Source organism: Eurosta solidaginis, chromosome 1, assembly GCF_040869045.1.
Source record: "Eurosta solidaginis isolate ZX-2024a chromosome 1, ASM4086904v1, whole genome shotgun sequence".
NCBI classification, from domain to species: Eukaryota; Metazoa; Arthropoda; class Insecta; order Diptera; family Tephritidae; genus Eurosta; species Eurosta solidaginis.
Window position 1 is genome coordinate 392,800,928 of NC_090319.1, and position 27,925 is coordinate 392,828,852.

Here is a 27,925-nt window from a genome sequence, read left to right on the forward strand (position 1 = left end):
TGGTTATAAATTAAGTCGAGTATCGAGTATCGAATCGCAGAGTTGCATTGGGGGATCGCAAACAGATGCGGACAAGTTAGGCATCCTGTGACACGTTTTTTATGAATAAAATGATCAAAACGCCTGAACAGTTGCCTTTTTTAAATAATTTTTTTGTCCTATAGCCTTTCTTCTGAAAAAGTTCTGGCAACACTGATGACCCCTCTTGTTATTAGGGGGACTCATGTAAACGTATAAATGCCTTATAAAGTGTGTAAACGTATAAATTTATCTAGTGCGTAAACGAGCTGTCAAATTTTGTATGAAAAATCATTTACACAATTTGTATAAATTTACGCGCACATTTCATTGTGTAAACGCGGTAAACTCAAAGGAATGCAACCTTGCAGACATTACAGTAGTCATTTTCATCAGAAATCTCCAACATCAGCAAGTAAAGGCGTTTTATTTATTTATTTATTTATTTATTTATTACAGCTTATAAGCCTAGATTAATAACTCCATATCACATATTACATATTATATGAGATCTCTTCTATCTATCTTATTGCAGTTGTACGACAATATGATATTAATTTCTTTTTAAATACATTCAGCTCTTCACAGTTTCTTATATCTATAGGAAGTTCATTAAATCTTTTTAATCCTTTGTAAAATAAGGTGAGCTCTCCGCTGACTGTGGAAAAGAGCGGAAGCCTAAAATTATTCTTATTTCTATTGTGAATATCTTTTTGGTATGCAATAATATTACTCCAATACTCCGGTAAATTCTTTTTTTTAATATTAAAAACAAAAATCATTACATAATAAAGTATACGCTGTTTAACACTAAGCCATTGTAATATGTTCAGCATATCACTTGTTGGAGTATCATGTTCTTTATTTAATATAAATCTCATCGCCTTATTTTGCATTTTTTGTAAGCTATCTATTATGTTATCTGCCACCAGAAACAGTATGGTATGGCAGTAAGTAAAATGGGGCTCCACTATAGTTCTATATACTAAGATCTTGGGCTTCTTCGATACGTATTTACATGACCTGTACAGGAAACCTATTTTTTTTAGCAATCTTTTGCTTAAGACCATTTACGTGGTCTTCAAATTTCAATCTATTATCAATAACTATACCTAAATGTTTAGTTTGACACTTCCATAAGTACACTGTTGTCTATTTTTAGCTCATAACTGTTACTAACGGGGGTTCTACTCAGAATCATATACTTGGTCTTATCGGCATTTATCTTTAATTTGTTTTGGCACGTCCATATGTTTATATTATCTAGGTCTGATTGCATTTTTTGCATAGCTATATTAAAATTTTTATCGCTTATCAAAATGAGAGTATCATCTGCAAACAACTTTAAGTTACAATGCTTTACTGATTTAATTATATCATTTATATATATTTTAAACAATATTGGTGCAAGTACTTATCCTTGTGGAAGGCCAATATCGACTGGTGTTTCATTTGAGAGAAATGTTCCATTTACTAGTGTTCTTTGGCGACGATTTGAGAAGTAACTTTTGAACCATGCAAGCGCTTTATCTCTCAATCCAATGCTGTAAAGTTTTTCTATCATAATTTGTTGAGATATTGTTTCGAACGCTCGTTTTAGGTCTAAGATTAGTTTTGATTTTTCACTTAATCTTGGCATTTTTTAATTTGTATAACAATCAAAAAAAATTTGTTTGGCAATAATACAGCTGATAAACAATCAAGTTTATTAAGAATATTACTAGGTGCGTTCATATAACAAAGTGTGTAAATGGATATAATTTTACACCTTATAAGTTTATATGCTTCCATGAGTCCCCCTATTGTGTTTTTTGCTGCCAATGGTTGTTAGTTTTCACGAAAAAGGTATAACTGGAGTACTTTGCTACCAGACGGCTAATATTCTCCCAGCACAAATTAATGACGATTATGATCAGTCAGTCTGTACTTGTAGAGACTACCTTGATATTATTATTATTATTGATCAAAATTTTGAAAAATGGGAGCGGCACGACCAACTTTTAAAAGAATTCAATTTTAAATTTTGCAAGCCACAAGTTAACAGCATTTGAAGATATCATGTTGAAATTTGACAGGGACGTTGCCTTTGCTGCTATATGCACACATAGTGAAAATTAACAAAGTCTTCTGTATTTGATTAGCGAGTCTTGCTGCTGGTATTGTTGTTGTTGTAGGGATAAGGAGATTCCCCGAAGGCCTTGGGGATTGTTATCGAGTTGATGGTTCTTTGCTGGATGCAGATCCGGTACGTTCCGGTACCAAGCCCGACCGTCTCAAAAACGATTTGTTATGACCGCATGCGACCTTCTAGGCAATACCGTCCTCCCACCCGCAGATCCATGAGGAGTTCGGGTTCGCCAGAGCCTCGGCTATTAATGGAACAGGATCCGCCGTGGATACGTGAGGTTGAAAATTGAATTTGGAGAAGGTAGGTATTGTGCTAGCAACCTGAAAAGGCTGCGCTACACAAACCCCTTGAATCCCATATTTTAGTAACCTCTTACGACAGGCATACCTACCGCGGGTATATTGTAACCCCTATCCCGCTGGGGGGAGCGATACTTCCTCATATTGCTTTATACAATTGTTTTGTTATTGATATTAGAGAAAAATTGCAAAGTTTACAAACGGCGATGGTTAATAGGACATATTTCTGGATTTCACTTCTTCATCAGCTAGCTTTTCGGGAGCTGAGTATTGAACTCGAATCTCCAACATTCATACCAGTGTAAAGGCAGATGCCTTTAACCACTCAGCCATATGAATGCCCCTCTGCTCGCTTTCCAATTGGTCTCTAAGTGTTGCCTTTTTGTTGCTATTCCCTTTATTCACCATTTAGGTACATACTTATTCTGTATGCTGTTTAATCCTAATGGTGTGGAATTTTTTAAATTAACAAAATCTTGTTGACTTCCATGCCCAATTTTACAAAATATGTTTTCTAATAGAAAAAAAAGCGGCAACTTAATCTAAAACCTATTTTATTTTGAATATGACTATGGGCCAATATCTTTACGGTTTATAAATAAATTCATATTTCATTTTAGTGGTGATATATGTAAGTATGCAAAGTAGGTACTCGCATTAAAAAACAATTTGAAAATGAAAAATGAAAAAAAGAAAATTTTTAAGTTTTGTGAGTTGTAAACCAAAAGTCGCTTTGCTCATTTTGCAAAAGAATGGGTCTTGGCATTATATCTAGATTTGAGCGAAGACGGTTGCCGACCGACCAAGCCCATTAAGTTCTCGGCTAGTTATAAACTTGCAACATGGACCATAGTGAAATGATAATGATAATTGTTGAAGCAAAAATTATGCTAGGTTGTACACGGATCAAGATTTTTAGATAGTTAGAAGCTTAAAGGCAGCTGGGGGGCATGGCAAGATGAGAAAAAAACAAGTAAGGAAGCTTAAGTTCGGGTGTAACCGAACATTACATACTCAGTTGAGAGCTATGGTGACAACATAAAGGAAAATAACCATGTAGAAAAATGAACCGAGGGAAACCCTGGAATGTGTTTGTATGACATGTGTATCAAATGAAAGGCATTAAAGAGTATTTTATGAGGGAGTGGGCCATAGTTCTATAGGTGGACGCCATTTAGGGATATCGCCATAAAGGTGGACCAGGGGTGAGTCTAGAATGTGTTTGTACGATATTGGTATCAAATTAAAGGTATTAATGAGGGTTTTAAAAGGGAGTGGCCCTTAGTTGTATATGTGAAGGCGTTTTCCAGATATCGACCAAAATGTGGACCAGGGTGACCCAGAACATCATCTGTCGGGTACCGCTAATTTATTTATATATGTAATACCACGAACAGTTATCCTTCCAAGATTCCAAGGGCTTTTGATTTCGCCCTGCAAACCTTTTTCATTTTCTTCTACTTAATATGGTAGGTGTCACACCCATTTTACAAAGTTTTTTTCTAAAGTAATATTTTGCGTCAATAGACCAATCCAATTACCATGTTTCATCCCTTTTTTCGTATTTGGTATATTATTATGGCATTTTTTTCATTTTTAGTAATTTTCGATATCGAAAAAGTGAGCGTGGTCATAGTCGGATTTCTCCATTTTTTACACCAATATAAAGTGAGTTTAGATAAGTACGTGAACTGAGTTTAGTAAAGATATATCGATTTTTGCTCAAGTTATCGTGTTAACGGCCGAGCAGAAGGACAGACGGTCGACTGTGTATAAAAACTGGGCAGGGCTTCAACCGATTTCGCCCTTTTTCGCAGAAAACAGTTATCGTCCTAGAATCTAAGCCTCTACCAAATTTCACAAGGATTGGTAATGTTTTGTTCGACATATGGCATTAAAAGTATCCTAGACAAATTAAACGAAAAAGGGCGGAGCCACGCCCATTTTGAAAATTTCTTTTGTTTTTGTATTTTGTTGCACCATATCATTACTGGAGTTGAATGTTGACATAATTTACCTATATATATACTGTAAAGATATTAACTTTTCTTTTAAAATTTGAGTTTAAAAAAATTTTTTTTTAAAAAGTGGGCGTGGTTGTTATCCGATTTTGGTAATTTTTATTAAGCATAAATATAGTAATAAGAGTAACGTTCCTGCCAAATTTCATCATGATATCTTCAACGACTGCCAAATTACAGCTTGCGAAACTTCTAAATTACCTTCTTTTAAAAGTGGGCGGCGCCACGCCCATTGTCCAAAATTTTACTAGTTTTCTATTTTACGTCATAAGTTCAACCCACCTACCAAGTTTCATCGCTTTATCCGTATTTAGTAATTAATTATCGCACTTTTTCGATTTTTCGAAATTTTCGATATCGAAAAAGTGTGCGTGGTTATAGTCCGATATCGTTAATTTTAAATAGCGATCTGAGATGAGTGCCCAGGAACCTACATACCAAATTTCATCAAGATACCTCAAAATTTACTCAAGTTATCGTGTTAACGGACAGACGGACGGACGGACATGGCACAATCGAATTTTTTTTCGATACTGATGATTTTGATATATGGAAGTCTATATCTATCTCAACTCCTTTATACCTGTACAACCAACCGTTATCCAATCAAAGTTAATATACTCTGTGAGCTCTGCTCAACTGAGTATAAAAAGTTTTGTATGCAATTTGGAGATCATGTTACCTTTCAACTACTCGTTCACTCTTTTGGATAAAGTACCTCAAAGATCAAAGTAGTTCAAGAACGACCCATCTCTATGATGAAGCAATTTGTAATATTAAAAATATAACCATTTTAAAGATTTGATTAAGTTCGTCAAAACACCCACCAAAAAATTAACACTTTACACACATGAGGCGGCTTATTTCATACGATCATAACATGATGACTGATGTTTTTGTAAAAGGACTTACTCTAAGATAATTTCTCTCAGTGGCACCCTATTGTAAGACATCCAATTGGGTAAATTACCTTCTATAAACCTTGCCTACTGTACCAAAATCCTCAGGTCTACGTTTATCACGAGGTGATCGCTATGATCACTATGAAAAGCTTCTTATCACACAATTCTTTGCCGTGTAAGTATGCATATATGTACATATATACATATGTATTATGAAAATGGTTTGCATTCTTTAACTGTTTCAATGAACTTCTAGATGAAACCGTTAAGCTCAGCATTTCTTTTTTTAAAAACGTAAAGGTTTGACATTCACAACCAACAAATCACGGCCAAAACTCCCAAACGCCAACATCTGGCTATGTCTATGTTGATACGAAAACTGAAAACTTTGCTTGATCAGCAAAAACAAAATATTTTTTTAATAAGAATAATCTATTTATGAACATCATCATTGACTTAAACATTCAGTTGAAATTAGTTCTCTGAGACGTGCGTTCATTATTTCTAAGCAAAGATGTCCCCTTTGAAGGCATCAAGTACATCGGCAATGTACACTTTGGTTGTTATTCTTTTATTTATAACCACGGTCTGTGCAGATTTGCTTGTGCAAATAAACGTCAACCGTCCCTTTAATGATGTTAATGAGAAATTTGTTAGTTTTACTGTGGAGCCAGAAGATTTATACAAAGCACTCGATGGGCCGAATAGGTGTGGATATAAAAATGAAAAAGTGTCTATAAGTGTATTTAAAAAAAGGACTAAATAAACATTTTTTTTATTAGAAAAACTTCAACGCAAATGGCAACGCTGCTGGGGAGCTCATTTATTAAATTTTCAAATGATTACAATTTCATACCTGATGTTGAGACCAAATATCGTAACCCAACTAAAACTCTCTGGAAAGGTTTCAATCGTTGGACAAGGTGAGTGTTTTGAGTGCTGAAAGGAAAACTGAGCACGAAATTTAATTCAATTTTGTAGTGCTGTTAACTGGACAATGATCGTACCAGTTCCATACACGGCTGGCGAATGGGATCCTATGGAGGCATTGAGAATATTGAACAGTTCATATACGACGGGCATGACTGATTGTATATGGCAATTGGGCACAGGTGGGTAATTGATGCTGCAAGCAATCAAAATTTTCTTAATTAATAATATTGATTTATAGATTTTGGTCCAAGTGTTAGCGAATATCTGAACGATTTAAAAACTTTAAGCTTAATGGTGGATACATTCAATCCTTACGTCGATGACTGGGAAATAACCGGTGCCGAAATTCCATCTAGCAGCAGCAATGAGGAGATTAAACGTTTTATTGAGTTGTCCAAGGATATGAGCGCTGCATTTAACTGGAAACAGTAAGTTTATATAAATATGGAAAAATTGAATAATGCACTAGGGTGGTTCAGACATATGCTGAAAAATATTTGTATGTAGTGGTACAAAGCCTAGAAATTCTTACAAATTTATCAACAGAATGGTAAATGCTTACAGACTTTTACAGTAAACTTAAGGGTACTCTACATTATTACAACTTTTAACATTGCTGTGGCCGCTTTAGAAAAAATTGTGTCCTTCCACACTTATAAATATTTGGGTTCCAAAACAACCAAATGATCTTGATTCCTCATCAGAAAAACTCAAGAACAGATAAACACCACCGGAAAGCAGAAGCATTCCGGGATACAACACCCATTGCTTCCTCCACGGCAATTGAGTTGGTGGGTACGAACTCACTACCAGTACGACTGTTGTGCACTAAAGAGGTCGTACTTTTGCGACATTTGTTACTATTTGCCTGATACCTTCTTCATATTTTATATTTTTTAAAGCCGATGGCTTTACCTACTTTTCAGATTTATGATTTAATGTGCTATTTTGATTTTATACTTATAGGCCGGCTGATATGTCTCAATCAATACCATTGATAGGATCAGTTTACGATCTCGATCGCCCATTGCGGGCCATGCTGAACGAGAAGGTGCCTGTTTGGCTGAACTTTGTGTCGAAAGAGCAAACTAAAAAGTCCAAACAAAAGAGCAGCTCCGTCGGCAGCAATAGCAAGACAAATATGGAGGACATAAACGAAGTGCTGCACTGGGCACAGACTCTTGGTGAGGCGGCGAGTTCTGGTTTTGATGTTGTGTTTCGGCGTATCAATCAAGATGACTTAGAATACCCGAGCCCGAGTTTCTACGCCACAATGCTCTTCAAAAAGTTAATGGGTTCACGTGTATTCCCAGCACGGCCGTTTACAATATTTCTGCGTACCAGCAAAGTTTACACCCATTGTGCAAATACGATTTCCGGAGGCATAGCTTTTATGATTGTCAATACGGATGATGAACAGAAACAGGTTTCTATAAGATCCACCACTAAGTTACCGGGCGAAGAGTACTGGGAATACATAATGACATTTAAAAAGACTAACGCGTATTTGAACAACGAGAAATTGTCCATAAACTCTACGCTAACGCCTGAAATCAAAACTAAAAGTGCGAATAAAGCATTGCAGTTAAATACGCCAGGCCAATCAATTGGTTTCTGGGTGCTGCCTAATGCCGAAGTGGAGCACTGTCAGTTTACTGAAATTGATATTGATGAGCTAGAACCGGAATCGGAAGAGGAAAAGGTAATACACAAGCGCCACTCATCTGCGGATAAATTGTTGCAGCAGCTAATACAAAGCACAGCGCTCTCCAATAGTGCCCCAACAAAATCCAATCATCGCGGACGTCGTTATGCCACCCACACCAGTCGTGTTAAACATGTCGTACTCGAGAATAACGAAGGGCATATGCAGACCTTGGCCAAACTCTTTGAGCCGCTTTCGCTTGAGGAAAAACCAACAAAGAAGCGTGAGGAGGCATTAAAAGATCGACGTGCGGCTGCGCTAAAATGGATCAAAGAACTACTCGACACTGCTATGCAAGAACGGGATGATTTATTTCCTTTAAAAAGAAATACGCGCAGTGTCGATAATTATTTTGGTAATATCTTTGGTCCAAGGGGCAGCAGAAAGCCGAAAACTGTGGTAAAGAAAATTACAGAAATTCGCAAACCAGAAAAAAAGTCTATCAAACCCACCTATGATCCAGATCATTTTGACGAAGAGGATTTTTTTAAGAAAATGGGCGTCCAAAATGAGCCTGACCCACCACGCGTTCCAGACGGTGATGTTCACTTGACACAAATCTCCAATATTGAGGGTGAGGAAGTTGATGACTCCGAAGAGCGAGACAAAAAGAAAACCACAGCCAAAAAAATACAAAGCTCCATAGGTGGCAAGGAAACTCGTAATGAACTGAAACCTTTGCGTTTACTGCCAACTGAATTCTACGAGGCATTGCCCATACCCACAATCGTTACAATGAGGCCAAATAAATTGAACAGCTGGAATGCCCTGTGGTTTCCAGAACCGTTTACAAAAAAATCCAACAAGGATAACGTAAAGCCGAAAAGCAATGAACTCGACGAAGCGACACAAAAGAATGATGCAGATTCGGAAGTTGAAAAAATCATTGAAACACAATTTCAAAATGGCGGGCAGCTAGCAGAAGACTTTTTGCATGCACAAGAAGAACTTGCGCGCTCTTTTCTACAAAAATACGAAAGAAAAGACGACAGCAAGAAGCTAAACAAAAATGAGTTAAGTTCAACGGAGGTAGACAACGAAGACAACAACACCGCTGAAAAGATCAAAACATTACGCTCCAAATATATCGATTACTTGGCAGAGAATTTGGAAAGATATTTTACTGATCATGGTTTGATGGATCATGATATGGACAACGAGAAGAATGCTGAACATGTTGACAGTACAACAACAACGGAATCAACTTGGTGGGATTTGAGTTCGCTGCGTAAACGTCGCTCTCCACGTGCTTTGCATTATCCGCTTACTGAAGATGCCTGGCTCTCGAATATGATTACTAAGGACGAGGATTTGATGCCTTTAGGTAGCGTCGCACCAGCGCAATTGGCAGAAAATGAACGAAAAATAACAAATAAAATGAATAAAGATGACGATGCGCGTAATCCCAAGTCGAATGGTTATTTGAGAACAGTGAAAGATAGAGTGGATAAGGTCGTGGGTATTGTAACGCAGCATGTAAACAACTGGTATAATACATTCGCTAAACCATTAGACGATGTAACAACAGATATAAAGGAAAATCGATCAAAAAACGTTGTAAAAGGCAAGCGAAGACTTTAAAGAAATAAAAAAAATATATATTTGGGCTTAGTTAGAGGGCGTGCTTGGTCTCAACCAGCAGTTACAGATATCAAGGGCAGCAACGGAACATTTGAATCGTGTGATGCTTTCAACAAATTGGTTCAGATATGATGTTATACCGATGGATATACAAATAAATTTATAACCTTGAATATGTAAATAATTTAAGTCATTTCTTTGAATGAAAAAAAAAAAAAAACATACTACAAACTCGAAAATTTAATGATTTACTGCTCCATATTGGATAACTATGAAATATACTCCCGCCATAGCAAAAAGGCAGTTAATTTCATTTATTTTCTTTTAGGAATTTTGTAGCCAATATATTTTTGCGGCACTAATTTACTCATTAAGTTATTAAAAATTCAAATTTGAAGATATCTAAAACAAGATTTAAAATTTGTTTTATATTTCGTATATCTAAAATCTCCCAATCAAAAAAGCAGCTTATGAATTTACTTGTTTAACCCCGACTCCGGAAAGTATCTACAAGGCAGATGAGACTGAAAAGCTTTCCTTGCCAGAAACACACAAGGATTGTTTGCCAAATCACTACTTAGGGGCGACCCCGCTAAGCAAAAATTTTCCCTAATTGAAAAAAAAACTTGTTTCTAAATTTTAGATGTCGCTTTGCCCGAGCGTTGAACCCAGAACCTTCGGTGTGGTAAGAGCACGTAACCTACTCACCACGGCGACCACCTGAATGTATTATATGTCATGTCAATACAGGCATTTCAATATTTTGCTTAAGAATAAAAATAAATAAATGTAAGGCGCGATAACCTCCGAAGAGATTTAAGGCCGAGCTTCTCTTCCAATTTGCGTCGTGCTCCTCTAATTTTTTCCTACAAATTGGCTGGATGGGACCTACTTGTTTTATGCCGACTCTGAACGGCATCTGCAATACATATGAGTTTTCACTGAGAGCTTTTCATGGCAGAATTACATTCGGAGTGCTTGCCAAACAAAGCTGAGAGGCGAGCCTGGTTAGAAAAATTTTCTTCTAATTGAAAAAACTTGTTTCTAAAATTTTTTATGCAGCTTTGCCCGGGGCGTGAACTCAGGATCTTCGGTGTGGTAGGCGCAGCACGCTATCATCACACCACGGCGGCCGCTTAAGTGCTGTTAATAATTCAACTTTAGAGCATTAAGAAAAATTTGGGTTGTTTTTTAAGTAGGAAATGAAAAAAAAAAAAATGTCCATGCAAAAAATTTATTTGCAACGCCCTTTTCTAAGGGCTTGTATTTATTAAACTTCTGGATCCTGGATCCTTATGTTCGCTCCCGAGTTATTCAAACGTTGGTTGATTAATATCCACTCTGGGTACACTGTTCTGCTGCCATAAATAGGTTTGAAATAATATCGCTGGAAACTGTAAACAGTGTACGGTCCATACTCATCCAAAGACCAAAAATTCGTTTCAAATAAAATCGAGAGCACTTTTTATCGGAATATCTCACTTTAATATATTGCCAATTTTAAGATGGTTAAATTTTTAAGAAAATTTTTTTTACAAAATGTCGGCCCGGCACGGTCAATAACGAATTTTCCTTAAATCTAAATGTAATACCAAGAACCATAATTATGCTCAATTACAAAAGTGATACTTACGGCTGATGTAGTACTTGTAAAACCTTTAAATTTTCTTTTCCAAAATTTTTTTTGAAATTTTATTCCTTTGCTACTACTGAGGTGAAATATTAGTATAATTTAGTTATATACCGCAAAGGTTTTGAATTTTTTGTTACTATAAGACTTTGAAACATTTTTTAAGAGGGCATGGTTGATAGACGATTTTGCTACTTTTTGCTAGGTGTTTATAAAATGGCAAGCAAAGTTTTAAGTTTCTTCTTTTTAATGTTGCCGGTGTCACGCCCGTTTTCAAAAATTTTCACCACTTTATCTATCTTCTAAAATAAACTATAGTAATTATTCGATTTTTCGATATCAAAAAAGTGAGCGCAGCTTTTGTTCATTTTAAATGCAGATAAGCCAGTATACAAATAAATTTTTGTCTAAGTTATCATGTTAACAGACAGGAATGGATGGATGGACGGACGGAGAAAGCTGAATGAAACTATTTTACTATGTTGATAATTTTGATATAATGAAGTATATTTCTACCTCCATTTATTTTGTCCCTTTACGTACAACCGTTATCCAATGAAGGTTATAATACTCTTGTAAACAAGTATGTTAATTTGATTTACACCAATTTGTAACAAAAAACATTTTTGCACAGAACACATGAGACAAATTAGCTTCCTAATAACATCATTAATTTACTATTTTTAAATACAAAAAAACCAAAAAAAAAAACTATTTTTTACCCAACCACACTAATGCCTGGTTTTTCAGTGCGAGTTTAAACTCTAGTTAAAGTTGAGTAGAGTTTAACCTTGCCACTTTGTTCGATAACATAAAATTTTGCTGCTCATCTCAGTTTAAGCGGCCGAAGTGGCAGGGTTAAACTCTATTCAATTTTAACCGGAGTTTAAACTCGAACTGAAAAACCCGGCCTAAGGCACGTATTTAATGTATTAAAAATTACACTCAACTCTACAGCATAGGAGTCTTTAAAATTTTTGTGCATGGAAATGCACTGACGCTTCTTCATTTAAGAAGAAGTCGTAGTCGAGCAAAACTTGTGCTCTTTTTTATTGAGTAACTAATCTATTTTCGTTCTATATTCGATATACATACATTTTACAGAATTTACAGTTAGTGCATCGGTTCATATACAACTAAATAACTTAACGGAATGTGTGAATGAATAAATGACCTACGTCAAACTCAATACAAATTAGACATTAAAGACTAAAGACTAAAGAAACAAACTTTTCAATTCAACAGCAGATTCATCTTTAGTACATACAAATTTAACTTCCATTGTCAAACATATTTTCCTTTTTAATCTTTGTATTTTTCATTTCAATGTCGTTTTATATTTAATACGAAAAATAGTAGTAATAAAATAAGAAGTGAGAGCGGCAACAGCAAATTTATGAGCGCTTAGGAAAGTCGTAGCATTTCCAAACCCTACTGAGTAGCTTAAGAGTAAAGAGCTTAACTCCTAAAATACAAACTTCAAAAGATATTCAATTCAAAACAACCGAGGCAACACTCTCGTACAGTGTAAAGTCAATCGTTCAAGGCGAAGGTTGTGCGCGAACAAAATTGTATAAACAAAAAAATTATTTAGGCTGCAGCAAAGGTATGGGCAAAGTATAAAATGGAAATCTAGTTATTGTTTGTTAGTAAAAATTTCATAAAAGTGCTGAAATGACTAAAAGAGAAGTTGCTTGCTTGCTCGCTGATATTTGTACACATGTGTGTTTTGTTATTTGGTTTGCAAGCCAAAAATTAATACATTTCTTTTACTTTGTAAATTTTATTTGTTTATAATTTGAAAAAACTTGTGCAAGTGCAAGAACAACTTTACAAACCTAAAGTACTGTTTTTAAGTAGTTGATAATTGCTTTCGAAAGAATTTCATTTAACGTTTTAATGCTTTTTTCGCTTGCACAAAGGTTGAGAGAATGTACCTGTGTCTATATACTTGTAGATATGTATGTTTGTTTGCACATATACGTAAGAGGTTAACGCCGATCACTTTATAGACGGCGGCGGCTGGCAATGCAATGTAACGCCACTTAAGCTATCGCGGATCGTTAAAAAATTAGGAGGGTTTGTCCCTCGTTGGCTTGCTCCAGGGAAGTGTCGAAACTAACTTCGTACAAAGAGACCGGTATTGCTGCGTCTGTGCTGAAAGCTAAGGTTTCCTTAAAATGGTCACACTATTGTCTGTATGTACCTTTTCTTAAAATATTTGTAGCTCCTTTCTGCTCTCGTCCAAGTTTGACTATCGGCAGTGCTTAAGACCATATCTGCCCCTTCAACGTCTATTAATAGTCATGACTCTCGTGAAACAGTTTTAACGATTAGCAATAATGCTGGCGTGGTGGCTAGACGAAATTCTCCTTGTTGCTCGTGACAAAGAACGACTCCAGTTTTTACTGCTGTGTTTAGGAGATACAATCTCCGAAGCTCGAACAGGAGCAATACCGATCACCAGTCGCTACCGCGTTTCTCCTCTTTTTCCGGCACAAGCTCTTGTGTGAGACAAGACCATAAGGTTCGGCCCCTCACACCATGTGCACCATATGCTAGCATTGAACTTATATAGCATTGAACTGCGACTTCGACTTCATACCTCCATCGACGTCACTTTCCTAGATGCTCTTGGTGTAGCTGGTAAATATATGTACCTCCCTATTCACATTTACAACAGGAGTTGCAACGTGGAGGTGATGTTAAAACTTGGTTTGGACAGGCTATATTCATGGAACGTTTCAGACATTTGGCGGCGGCGTCCGAAATTTCGGCGGCATATATGTCTTATACATACATACCTGTTGGTCGCGTGTGAAAGTCATTGAAAAGAATAAAGAAGCGACTAACTAACAGAAGCAGCGATTTCTAACTTTTGATGACGTGGTAAAAAGAGGAAAGTAGAGAGAACTGAAGCGACAACAAAATTTTGTTGGTGAATCTTGGGGCTCATTGATACAATTTTTTTATTGCTTCACCTGTTATTTGTAAATAAAATTGACTGTGATAGATTATGACAATAATATGGATTATGTAATTGTTACAATATAAACTTGTCTATGCCATTGCTTTAGTGTAAATCAGACCATCAATTGAAATTCTTAGACAAATTTTAAATTTAATAATTATTGATCATTTATAAGTTGAACTGTCGTGAACCAAGAAAAATCAAACAGATTGAATTGGCAACTAACATACTTTGTTCTTGTACTGGAGCACTTACTTCAAAAAATTGCAAGTAAGGACATTAACAATCTGTAGGCTGACTATATATTTCGGGGAATCTGTTTTGCCAATTTCTATAACTTTAGCCTGTTTAGAAATAAAGTTTAATCCTAATCCTGTTCATATCTGTAATACTCCCCCCAAGTCTTCCAGTCATATATTCACAGTTTCAACAACTCGAAATTGCTTGCTCTGACTATTGATCATCCGCTAGAGCAGCGGACCACTGCGAAAGAACATCAGTACATCTGTCAGTGAGTAAAATTAGCAGAAATAGCAATCAGCCATAGTACTAAAGGCCTGAAAGGTTAAGCGCCAGCAACTTGCAATATTTAACGGGTTAAAATATTGTTTCGATTGGCGAAAAAATTCCTACAGAAAAGAGAAGCCTGCCATATCCACTGTTGCTTTGTTCAATATATTTTGCAGTGAGCTAGGGTGTAGTAAATATTTTGTTTGTTTGGACTAAATGAAACTCGCGCGAAAAAATTTCAACATAGTTGGGCACAGTGCATTATTAAATTATTATTTTCATTTAAATTTAAAGTTTAATTGCTGTGCTCTTTGACTTTGATGCATAGGTAAGAAATAGATACTGAAGGAGTATTTTCCAGACTGCTTTTCAGCTCACCCTAGCGCACAACATAAACGATGAGAAACCAGATCGGTACCACGCATTTGTAAAGCCATGACATACAAACATACTTATAGATGTTTTACCATCATCAAACCACTAAGGCACACTAGTTTAAGTTATAACAAAAGAGACATGTTGTTATATCAAGTGGAAGATCTTTCAAACATTTTTTTCGTATGCAAATATAATTCCAAAATTTGTACGTTTTTTTTTTAATATTTTAATGTTTTCTGCCTTTCACATACGCATATCCATACGTATAGATAAAAACACTGTATTATGCTTAACATAAGATTACTACTTCATTTTCATTATATTAATTTATCTTAAAATATCTTTTTTTCATTTCCTCCAACAACTTGATCATATTATTGGATAATTGAATTATAGCGGTCAATGAGATATCTGCTTTATGAAATTGGTTTTAAGGTTTTTAAAAAGTTTTTGAAAATTTCAATTTATTAACTATTATAAATTGAAATACAATTATTTATGGAGAATATTTAAAAAGGTTCACGGCAAAAAGTTTTAGGTTTTTTTTGTTTCCTAGCCGTTTTCATATTTTGCACTACCTTCAGGGAATAAAGAATCTGCAAATTAACACCGAAACGCTTGGTAGGTAAGGGAAAAAGTTCAGACTGAAATTAACGAAACAAAATTATTAAAGAAAAAAAAAAGAATCAAAGCAATGTTTATCCAGTTTTGTTCAGCACAAAACTATCCTCAAAACGAAAATGATCATATGGCATGTTTTGTATATTTTTACCTAATCACTTATACTCACACTAACACATGCATCTATCTATCATTTTAGATGGACTTATTCAGTCTGTTACCAAGTGCTGATTATTTACGAGACATTTTGCTTTTGGCTTTGTTTTCTGCCATCGTTGCTACATTTTTGAGTATTCGCTTCTATTTGCGCATCACAGCTGGCCGGTGTTTCACTGAGGTAACAGCTGAAACCATGATTTACAACCCAGTCCATCTTAATTTTTTTATAGCTTTGAAGAACTCTTTTTATTTCTAGATACTAATTTTTCAAAACTATTATAATAATTATAAGAAATTGTTGTCATAGTGTTGATGAAGTTATTTATCGTTAAAGTATACAGAGAGAGTGAGACCCCACCATACGAACGTACCAGGTTTGAGTGTTATTGTGTTTACAAACAATTCTCGGGTTCTTACATCTGCAAACCGTTACTTCTTCTAAATTGTCATAAATATTGCTAACTCAAATATCATATTTTCAATTATATGTTATATTTTGTGATAAGCTAAAAAAACACAAAAAAAAAATGTAAGCATAGGAATGCTGTTTTTGGTTTTCTTTTTGCCACTTGCCCTGTCAATAGCTACAATGCACTTAATGGTAGGTATTTAGCGTAAGTTTGGATGTATTTTTTATAATATTTTGAGTGAGCTTAATTTACTCGCGAGCAAAGTGGGTGAGCAGCACTGAATTGAATTCGTTTGAATTGTTTAAACACTCCTTCACTTTTTCACTGCGAAGTCTTCTGTGTCATTAGCTGTGTTTTTTTTTACATGTATATACATATGCACTTAAACTTTATATGGACTGCCGAGTGCATAACTTTAGCTATACATATGAAATTATTGCGCAGAACATTAGCACTGCGAAATTTCAGTATGCATTACGCGGGTCAACACAAAATTTGACTTTGACTTCAAAGCATTAAATTTAAATTCTTTAGGTCGCAATTTGACAAAAAAAAAATATATGGCATGAAAAAGTTTGCTTTCTTATTTTGGATACCGCTTGAACGATATTTTTCAAAATCTATGGTTTTAATTTTTGCTTCGAAATGAAACAGTTCAAATAAATATTTTTATTAAGAATTTTTGTTGTTATATCGCCCTACTGATTTGTAAGATCGCGGGTTCGAATCGAGCTCAAGGCCTAACAATAATTTTTTATCATTATTATTGTTATGATAAATTTTTTCTTAATTGAAAAATTTTTTAAATTAGAATAGAAGAAAGAAAAAATTATTGTTAGGCCTTGAGCTCGATTCGAACCCGCGATCTTACAAATCAGTAGGCCGATATAAACAAAAATTGTTAATACATCCCAGAGCACGGGGAAAAAGTGTCAATAAAATATGACACTATGGCAGCATTGCCATCAAACAAGTCCAATTTTCACATCCATTCTGCAACAGATGTCGCAGTGTTGTGAATATCAATTGGCATGAACCAGAATAGAAGTAGGATTAATGAAGACAAACAAAAAACCGCTGTGATGGCTGAATGGTTATAGCAGCGGCGCCTAAACGTTGCCGATGAAGGAATTTAGCAGTTCCCGAAATGGATCTATACAACGAGCTTTGGCAGTTGTCTAAAATTTTTTCTTTCTTCTATTCTAATTTAAAAATTTTTTCAATTAAGAAAAAATTTATCAACAATAATAATGATGAAAAATTATTGTTAGGCCTTGAGCTCGATTCGAACCCGCGATATTTTTATTAAGGTTTAAAATCGAAATAGCTTACAAAAAAGTGGAAAATTATTTAAAAGTGTACAATTTTACTTTTTCTTTTATGTTCATAGGTATTATACCTCAATAAACTCCAAATATAGTCTCCCATCATGTTTTCATTATATTGGCCTTGATTTCGTTGTTCGAAGAAGAGCCTAAAAGCTCTGCTTTACTTTTTGGTAAATTTAAATTTCTAATCAAATCATTCCAATCTTCAGTAGTGATGAAATGATGTTTTGGTTATTCTGGTGTCGGTTAAAACTCCTTATCGGCATTGCTTTTATAAGAACCAAGAGATGATCCACTTCTCTGCGATAATTCTTTCGGTGGCTCTGGTACTGGTCGTGTCAGATCATGTGCGACTGGAGCAGGTATTCCATAGGTTTTGCATTTTTTATCTACGTCTTTTAGTCGGATTCACAATGCAAAAGTAGCAGTCTTTAACGTGATCTTTTGGTTCTCGCCATATTCGTGCTGTTGCAAATTTCATAGCTAATTTCTCACCTCGATACCAACCTAAAATATAGAAAGTAGCGCTGGGACTATCCGCATATTCGAATATCGGGATATCCACACGGATATCCGTTGAAACGGATAAAATCCGGACGGCATGGATATCCGGTTAATATTCGGTTGTGAAACTATCCGGATATCCGGATTTATGAAGATCCGGTTAATAACCACATTTTTGGATATCCAGTTAAAGCAACAAATTGATGTACCATATATGTTTATTTAACATTAATAACAATAAATTCGTGGGGCATTTAAATCAATTAACAGAGAATACAAAAAAGGCTTGTATTGAGATATATGTAATACGATGTTAAACTATTTTCTTCTTGTTCTGGTGTAAGAAAACAAGTGTCGATATCATTTCCCAAATCAAAAAATTTCGTGTTGGGCGAACTACATTTCCAGCACTTGAAAATACTCTTTCAGAAGCTGTTGAAATAGCAGGTACCGCAAGATATCTTTTGGTGATTTTCGACAGATTGGGATATATTTTTTCAAGGTCTTGCCAGATTGTGGTTTATTTGTTCTTCGAATAAGTAGCGCTGAAACTCGTCTTCCTCCCGTGTGTCACTGTCATTATCATTTGGCAGTATATCCATGGCCGTGAGGTCACTATTTTCTGGAGCTTCTTTTTGGGCATTCATATCAGCAGTATCCATTTTATAGCCATTTTTTCCACATGATTTTTTATTTTAAATTTCAGACGCTTATTGCTAATTTTGTGAATGATGGGTTTCACTTTAGAAAATGTAATATCGCTGTCACTGCTAAGCACATTTGTCGCAATTTCGAATGGGGTGAGTGTTGTTGAAAATTGAAGGATCAGCAATTACTGCAACAATAGAAGATCTAAGCTTTTTAACTCTTTCCAACATAAAAAGAACTGAATTCCATCTAGTTGACAACTTTGAATTAGTTTTTTAACTGCCTTTTCAGTTTGTATTAAATGTTTCTCGAGAGCATATGTACGTTTACTCGAATGATTGAAACTCATCACCAGTTTTGAAACCTTTTGGATAACTCCACAACATTCCGGTAGTTTCATTTCAAAATTAACACTCAATTGAAGTGTATGTGCACTGCCTGGATGACTGGTTATGTCAGAGCTCCAACCTCGAACAGCATTTGCGTCCATACATTCTCTTGAAGATGGAAAACCCGATAGTGGCTCCATAGGCTTGAAGTCGATCCTATGTTTTGTAGCGTTTTTTCACAATATAAACAAATAGCATTGTCTTATTTTCACTTCGTTGTAAAATTGTAGCTTTTTAACGTTAATTTAATTTTGACGTTAATTTAATAATCTACAAACATATTTTGTGAATAATTTTTCGATGTTTGCTTCGCTCAATCGTGATATGCAGATATTCAGCTTTTATATTCCAGTATACGGACATACGGATATCCGGATTTTCCGTTTACGTATCCGGATAGCAGAACAGCAGCTTCTCAGTGAAAACACATATGTCTTGCAGACGCCGGTCGGAGTCGGCGTCAAACATGTAATTCCTGTTCCGACAATTTTTAGGAGAAATTAAAAGCAATTAAAAATAAAAACAGAATAACTGAGGATGGCGCTGTTGCGTCCACACGCGTAGGTGTGAAAAAACATTAAATGTTTGTTTTTTACCAAAACGGCCGAAGCAGCTCTGTATGCAACAGACAAATTAAAAAGGGGACGACGCAAATTGGAGGAGAAGTTCGACCTAAAATCTTTTTGGAGATTATGGAGCTTTCATTTATTTTATAAGTCCATTGTCACCGAATTCTTAACTACGATTTAGGTATTAAGTTTGTAGCTCGATGGAAAGTCTCTCAAAATTTATGGCAGGATTTCATTGATCGGTAATATTTTTCGAAATATCTAGAGCCGAGAGACATTTAGTGAAAATTTTTGTCATAAGTGTTAAACTGTCATCGTACATATATAGTTAACCGGGAATTTTCTTAAAAATCGTTTCCCAAAACTCCAAATCCCGAATGAATTTTCAAATTATCTCGACCCATGGATTGTCAGGGTGGCCTGGACTTTGTGTAAGTTTCCAGCTCAAGTTTGATCTCGGTCCTTGCTCCATCTAGAAGAGAAGATGTTTTTAGACTAAATATTTCATATTAGCGTTTTTTTTCTTCAAAGTTTTAATGAGTTAATTATAATTTGTATACAAAATTTTCAAATTTGAATAATTTTTTTCAAATGTCACGATTTCTGCGCTATAGCGAAATGTTTTTCCTCATGTCAAACTAACATCGAATTCTGAAGTATTTATCAAGTTTCAAGATTCTAGCTCCAGGGCAAGCTACAAAAAGTCTATTGCTGATTCCTTATCATTGTACTAAAACCTATGTATTTCATTATTTTCTCGACTAAAAAGTAACCATGGAATTTTTCAAAAGAAGAGCTTTGCTCGATTTCCCCTTATTCCGACATTGTTGGACCTGTTGTAGATAAAAAATATTTATTGAGTATCAAATGAAACATATTTTTAAGTGGGTTTGCCACACAACCATTTATACTTATTTCTCGTTCTCAAAAACGACTGGAATCATGTCTACAAATAGGTAATGCGCTATGGTAGGTTGGTTGGTAGGTCCTCTGTTCTCTTGATATCGTAATTTGGCCAGATTTGCTAGCTTATCTTGCACGTGTTCAAGGAGTACCAGTTGGAGACTGCTAACTTCTTGAATCTGCTGTGTATGTTTCTTTCCAGTAATACGATATATTCTAAGCTCTCTTGAGCTTTCTGTTATGAAATAAATGGTTTTTTCGTTTCAAAGGTTTGATATTTGAATTCCAAAACAATAATAACTTAGAAAGTTTCTGAGAAATAACTAGAGTTTGGTTCAGAACTAGACCTAAAGTACCAGACAAGTACTAGTTCGATACTAACTAGATTTTCTCAAGTTCTATGCTGTTTCCAAAAAAAAAAAACCGTTAGGGGCTTCGACTATGAGTATGCTTCCTTTCCCAAACTATAAAGCTTCTCCCTCACGGGCTTCACCAAGGGAAATTTTTCAGCATTGATTAAACAGAATACATTTAGACAGTGACAAGCAACTTATATTTGAGTTATTTCGTATCAAAGTCGTTCAGAGGGCATTTTTGGGGGGTCCGAAATACTTATTGCCCATGTACACACACACATTCATGAAAAGGTTTCTACGCGGATGTACTTTGTATCGCATAGCAGGTATTAGACCAGGGGTCTCCAAAATCAAAACTGTGGCTGTGTGAGTAAAACTAAAATCATCTTATTGGTAGTGGTTTAATTTTTGATGGAAAATCAATGCATACGTCACGCATGTTTGTTAACACACAAAAAGTAATTCGTAAATATGCCATATAAATACTACTTTACTGCTTGAGTCTAAGGAAAAATTTAAATAAAATTTTAACATTAACCCATGAAACCATTCTGCGCATGAGCGTTTGTTTGCAAAATATCTTTTCGCAAATGCGCAAATAAACAATAGCCCCACCCTATGTTGCTACTCTGCTTGTGCAGCGACAACTAAAGACGAATAAAGACGAAAGAGAATAATAATATGTGTGAAGTGGCGCCAATAATTATTCAACTAAACGAGGACCCCTGTATTAGACTGATCCAGGAATATTATTTTAAAGAGCGTCTGAAGGCCGGTAATGCAGAAAGGTACCAGTTAAAATATTCCGAAATTTCACCTGTATCAGGAATATATTAAAAAATAAGAGAGTTGATATATCCAACACAGATATTTATGAAATGGTTCGGAACTATCGAAAAAGGATATGAAATCGTATTAGAAGCAGCATGTAGAATTTCGGTATGGTTCGGAACCAAAGACGTTGTAACAACAAGAGAAATAGATCTCAATTATGAATTTTTAAACTACATAGTTCGGAACAATTAGTTCTAAAGTAGAAATTTGTATCTAGTTCGGAACTACAGAAAAGGATATCGCCATATTAAATTCGCCAGTTGAAAGTACGTAAAAGAGATAAAAGGCGATAGCAGGTGTTCCTAATGCACTAGAAGCGTACCAGCTTTGAACTAGAGATTTTCCCTGCAGGGTGAATGTATGTAATTATGAACATACACTGTGTTAAACCCGACCTTTTTTATTTATAAATTGTAATGTGTCATCTAGAGATGTCAATGGTTTTTATTACTAACCAATTTCTAATAATGTAAAAGCAACTAAACAAATTATGATTCTTACCTCCATTTTTTGGTATAACGAAACTAAATTCAGTCACAACTCTAAACGGTTTTACATCCATTATTTGGCTTAAGGCGACTAAAAAAATAGTACGAAATAAAACATTTGCTTTCTCATAAATAAAATGAAAGTCCCCTTGATCAAATTGCCGCATACGACTGTTAGTTGATCTTGTACTCTACAGAAGCATTCAAAGGAAAGCAGATCTGGTTTTTGAGAAGTGATTTCTTTCGGTTTAGGGCGCTGAAGTTCAATGTACTGTAGGTGGCAGTTTAAAGAAAAAATTTTGTGGAAATATTTCGATACATTCAAATAAACTTCGATATATCGATGCTTTTGCCACACTTCTAGTTTCTCATGTACATAAATAGTTATTCCTGCAATTATAGCATTTGCCGTCAGAAATTTTTCCAATTTTTTTTTGCTTTTGCTTATACATACATACCTACATATGGATACAATTGTATTTAATCTGTTTTTATTGGTTTTAATTAAAGCAGTTCAATTTATTGCTTACTTAAGCTGCTAAAGCACTTTGGTTTTTGTCACACAACTAAAAAGTATTTATTTAATTATAGTACATATGAATGTTTATAATTTATGTAAGTGAGTATAAAAGGTAACGATTGCTAATTGGATTCATTCAGATATTGATAATATAATCGTACGTATTTGTGGAGATTGATTATTCTGCTGTATGTTATTTTAAACGCCATATTTATGTATATACATTAGACTGGGTCGATTTATTAACCGATATCGCGCCATCCATTTTCCGATAGGATTTGTGCTCAGGAAAAATCAGTCCCACTACGCATACCCATTTTTTTACTTTTTTCAACTTTGATTTTTAAGGTTTTTTCATGACCTACTCGTTGGTACTTTTCTAAATGATGAATGAATAGAACACTAATTATGTTAGCAAGTATTTTTCTTGTATAGTGAAAATGTTTATAACAATGCTTCGTGAATTTTTGTACGTGAATCGGCAAGGCGGTATAAACATCAATGGCTAAGTCTGAAGCCCTTTTATATTTACAAACGTAACATCTTGCGTGGTAGTGGCGATTAGATTGCGTTAGACGGATCTATATGAAAATATCCATTGGTCTAGAAAATTTGTGAAATCGAACTAAAACCATCCCTGTTTTTTCGAAATGAAATAACTTCTGATGAACCCACAACATTTTATGACAAAAAAATGAAATGGTATAAATATTTTTAAAATTGGTGTGACACTGACCACATTAAGAGAAAGACAATTTAAATGTTAAAAAAAATTCCAAATTTCTATAAAGGGAGAAAAGGCTATAATTTATTATCAAAGACCGCTGATATGATGAAACTTGATAAGGTGTTTGACTTTATGATGAAAAATTGAAATATTGTACAATTAAAAAAGGGCGTGGCGTCGCTCAAATTAAGAAGGAACAATTTGAAATCAGTTGCCGATAGTTTACAAAATTTTGAAAATGGTAATTTAGGTTATCTATCAATAACACTAATACTTACTTACTTACTTAATTGGCGCTTAACCGTCTAAACGGTTATGGCCGTCCAACAAGGCGCGCCAGTCGCTCCTTCGCTCCGCCAACCGGCGCCAATTGGTCACACCAAGGGAGTTTAAATCGTTTTCCACCTGGTCCTTCCAACGGAGTGGGGGCCGCCCTCTACCTCTGCTTCCATAGGCGGGTTCCGATAGAAACACTTTCTTGGCCGGAGCATCATCTTTCATTCGCATAACATGGCCTAGCCAGCGCAGCCGCTGCGTTTTAATTCGCTGGACTATGTTGATGTCTGCGTATAGCTCGTACAGCTCATCATTAAATCTTCTTCGGTACTCGCCATCGCCAACGCGTAGAGGTCCATAAATCTTTCGAAGAACTTTTCTCTCGAACACTCCCAAAGCCGCTTCATTTGCTGTTGTCATGGTCCATGCTTCTGCCCCATATAGCAGGACGGGTACGATAAGTGACTTGTAGAGTATGATTTTCGTTCTCCGAGAGAGGACTTTACTTTTCAATTGCCTACCTAGTCCAAAGTAGCATTTATTGGCAAGATTGATTCTTCGCTGGATTTCAGTGCTGATGTTGTTGCTAGTGTTGATGCTGGTTCCCAAATAAACGAAGTCTTTTACTATTTCGAAATTATGGCTGCCAACAGTAGCGTGGTTGCCAAGTCGCATATGCGTTGACTCTTTGCTCGATGACAGCAGGTACTTCGTTTTGTCCTCATTCACCATAACACTAATACATAATGCCATAAGTTGAACAAATATTGACCAATTCTAACAAAATACGATACAAGGATTGTTTGAATTCCAAAATTGGTTCTTGTAAAAATCGGAAGCAATGGCTGCTATTTATACCCAGCCTTGCCTCTTTCCTTTCGTCCGTCCGTTAACACGTTAACTTAACCAACAATTTAGCTATGTTCACCAAATTTAGTACACGGGCTTATCGTTAAGTACACTTTTACTTTTTCCTAATCGAAATTTTCGAAAAATTTTTATATATGTTAAAAAATACTGCTAAAATGGTGAAACATGACGAGTGGATTAATCTACGCATTATATTGTTACTACATTTAGCACTTAGATCTGAGAAAACTCGATTGAGGACCATACCTGTAAGATCAAAGACAGAAAATTTAAAAACGTTGTAAATGATCCTGGTGAGCTCCTTTTAGTTAGGCTCATTTCTAAAGTTTTAATACCAAAGTCAAAAAAAGCGACCAATTTTCATGAGATTTGATAAGAAAATTGTTTATTTGTCATTAACTGCTGTATAGCTTCGCACAGAAGACGATATTTGTTAATATACAGAAACAAGATTTTTCAATTACTTAGAAGAAATTTTTTCTATGCGGGGTCGCCCTTCGACAGTGGTTTGGCAAGCATTCCGAGTGTATTTTTGCCATGAAAGGCTTCTCAGTGACAATTCATCTGTCATCATTTCTTCGGAGGTTATCGTACCCTATATTTATTTATTTTTAATACTTGAATGAATGCCTTTCTCTAATATATAAATGTGTTAATGTTAGATTTTAAATATTTTGCAGACGAAAATGCAAGGCAAAACCGTTATTATCACAGGCGCGAATAGTGGCATTGGTAAGGAAACTGCACGAGACTTGGCTAAACGAGGTGCGCGTGTTATAATGGCTTGCAGAAACCAGGAGACAGCTAACGCTGCTAAAGGTACATCCATACATCTTAATATTAAGTATGGGACTAAATTTAATTTAATTAATTGCGATATTTATTTCTAGAGGAAATCGTCAAAGAGACGGGTAACACCAATGTGATAGTGAAAAAATTGGATTTGGGCTCACAGAAGTCGGTGCGGGAATTTGCCGCTGATATTGTCAAAACTGAACCAAAGATCGATGTACTTATTCACAATGCAGGTATGGCATTGGCATTCCGCGGCCAAACAAGCGAAGATGGCATTGAGCTAACCATGGCTACAAATCATTATGGTCCATTTCTATTGACTCATTTACTCATTGACGTATTAAAAAAGAGTAAACCATCGCGTATTGTTATTGTTGCATCAGAACTTTATCGATTGGCTTCGGTAAACTTGGATAAACTGAATCCAATCGGTACATTCCCGGCAGCGTATCTGTACTACGTATCGAAATTTGCAAATATTTACTTTGCACGCGAATTGGCCAAACGTTTGGAGGGTAGTGGTGTGACTGTGAACTTTTTGCATCCTGGTATGATTGATTCCGGTATCTGGCGTAATATACCCTTTCCACTCAATTTGCCTATGATGGCTATTACCAAAGGGTTCTTCAAAACGACCAAAGCTGGAGCGCAAACAACTATTTATTTGGCCACCTCAGATGAAGTAGCCAATGTGTCGGGCAAATATTTTATGGATTGCAAAGAGTCGACGCTTAATGCCGCAGCTATGGATGAAGAGAAGGGTAGAAAGTTGTGGGAAGAATCTGTGAAGATGGTCAAGCTAACTGCGCAAGATCCAAAAATTTAAAGCAAAAGTTGGGGAGTTAAAATGGTGGAATTACGAATTTGGATAATACTTAAAACATACATACATACATACATACATATGTACATTAATGCATACTTATGAATGCTTGTATGTATATAACATTCGATTTTATAATCTCTAGTGAGTTAATTCAAGATTTGATAAAAATAACTTTTAGTAATAATTTAAGTTTTATTATGTGCAATAAGCATTCTTGATCGAATAATTAAAATAATAATTTCATATTTATCATTTTTTTAAGTTTTATGAAATAGACTGATTAATTACTGTATAGCTGATAAAACAAAAGAAATGTAATGAGCAACAGTACTTTGGCAAGATTTTTAAGAGCATGGCATGTTCCTCCATAGATGGGCATCGCGTCAGCTCAGCCAGCGTTGGGCGGACACCACCCCTTGCAGCGTAGCAAGATCCTCCTGGTCGGAAGTGGATGGCAGGAGCTCTGCCGAATTAATTGGGTTCACTAAGGCTCATCTATCAATTGTCATTGGGGCTTTGACAGTGAGCTGTCCAATGGAAATCCAAGCAGTACGTCTCAATATACTGGAAACTCCATCCTACTGCATCTATATGGAGGATGATGGGGTGGAATCATAGAGCATCGAAAGGCAAAAGCCGCATCGTGTGTGTTTACGTGTTCGGAACAAAACAACAACTAGTTGTGTTAGTAATTGGTTAAGGTTAGTGAGGCCTTCGTCTGACCCTGGAGCTGCTGAGCTTACCTCAGCCTTCGACAAAACCCATCTCACACGTACATCAGCGAACCAAAAAAGCCTATACATATTCTCTTCATCTTTTTGTATTTTGGTATTGAGTTGCATTATTTAAGTCTTCAAGAGTGTACCTCTGCTTTTCATTTCTTCTACTAACGGTTAACACCTACGCCCTCCTTTATGCACTCCGAAAAACGTAAGGTAAGATGCTGTCGTCGAAGTGTGAAACACCAGTTTAAGGGTTCGTCAAGATTTACAGCGTTTTTTTACCATGAAATTAGGATGCAAGCTGACGTCTGATTTGGATCAAGCGTCTCGCAAAATAAAAGTGTAATAAATTCTTAAGCTTGTACCTGGTGGTGTTCTGGGCCTTGAACTTGCCACTTAAAAAACTATTCCAATGAAAAAGTAGACCAATAAAGATCTTTTTTTTTTGATTAATACGACTCCAAAAGTTTTAAGCACTGTAATTGAATCATGGCAATGGGTGCCTATAAATAAGCCGCTTATTTTATATTGCACAATTGGGGCTTTATTTCCTATAAGAACAACATACATATAAGAAATAAAGCATATAATTAACAAATTATGAACATTAAGGCACAAATAGGTAATATCAAACACAAACGACTGGAATGTAACGCTACGTTCAAAGTCAGATACCATCCCCGTGAAGAGGCAATGTCTTGTGACGTCTACAACATTGGTCACGGTGTTGACTTTGTGTTGGAAAACTGCAGTACTGTCGTTCATGGCTGACAACGAGTGTGTCTACAAGATCCGTATCAAGGCGACGTTTTCCAATATAAGATTTATCTGCGACTACGCCTCAAAAAGGGATGCTGCTAAGTTGATTAAGGACTATTTCTATGAGAAACTAGAGTTATATATT

The 27,925-nt window shown here is 35.5% G+C and overlaps 2 protein-coding genes across 3 annotated transcripts; both read left to right on the forward strand.

Annotated features, from left to right (window-relative positions):
• Nucleotides 1–5,816: 5,816 nt before the first annotated feature.
• On the forward strand, nucleotides 5,817–9,826 carry LOC137238516 (uncharacterized). Its single transcript, XM_067763604.1, has 5 exons — nucleotides 5,817–6,076; nucleotides 6,151–6,291; nucleotides 6,350–6,480; nucleotides 6,540–6,729; nucleotides 7,268–9,826. The coding sequence occupies exons 1-5, from the start codon at nucleotides 5,883–5,885 to the stop codon at nucleotides 9,585–9,587; spliced, it is 2,976 nt and encodes a 991-aa protein (XP_067619705.1). The 5' UTR covers nucleotides 5,817–5,882; the 3' UTR covers nucleotides 9,588–9,826.
• Nucleotides 9,827–12,696: 2,870 nt separating this feature from the next.
• On the forward strand, nucleotides 12,697–26,546 carry LOC137245677 (retinol dehydrogenase 14). Of its 2 annotated transcripts, XM_067776729.1 has the most exons (4): nucleotides 12,699–12,823; nucleotides 15,897–16,034; nucleotides 25,359–25,497; nucleotides 25,569–26,546. In XM_067776729.1, exons 2-4 carry the CDS (start codon nucleotides 15,897–15,899, stop codon nucleotides 26,297–26,299), a joined length of 1,008 nt encoding a protein of 335 aa, XP_067632830.1. In that variant the 5' UTR covers nucleotides 12,699–12,823; the 3' UTR covers nucleotides 26,300–26,546. The 2 variants fall into 2 exon arrangements, with proteins under 2 accessions (XP_067632839.1, XP_067632830.1); XM_067776738.1 differs by lacking the exon at nucleotides 15,897–16,034 and having other exon boundaries at nucleotides 12,697–12,823.
• Nucleotides 26,547–27,925: the final 1,379 nt, after the last annotated feature.

Coding starts and splice junctions, on each gene's coding strand:
- LOC137238516 (XM_067763604.1), top strand. CDS start 5,883: ATGTCCCCTTTGAAGGCATCAAGTACATCGGCAATGTACACTTTGGTT. Junction 6,077..6,150: donor GCACTCGATGGGCCGAATAG/GTGTGGATATAA, acceptor TTTTTTTATTAG/AAAAACTTCAACGCAAATGG. Junction 6,730..7,267: donor GCTGCATTTAACTGGAAACA/GTAAGTTTATAT, acceptor TTATACTTATAG/GCCGGCTGATATGTCTCAAT.
- LOC137245677 (XM_067776729.1), top strand. CDS start 15,897: ATGGACTTATTCAGTCTGTTACCAAGTGCTGATTATTTACGAGACATT. Junction 16,035..25,358: donor CTGGCCGGTGTTTCACTGAG/GTAACAGCTGAA, acceptor AATATTTTGCAG/ACGAAAATGCAAGGCAAAAC. Junction 25,498..25,568: donor GACAGCTAACGCTGCTAAAG/GTACATCCATAC, acceptor ATTTATTTCTAG/AGGAAATCGTCAAAGAGACG.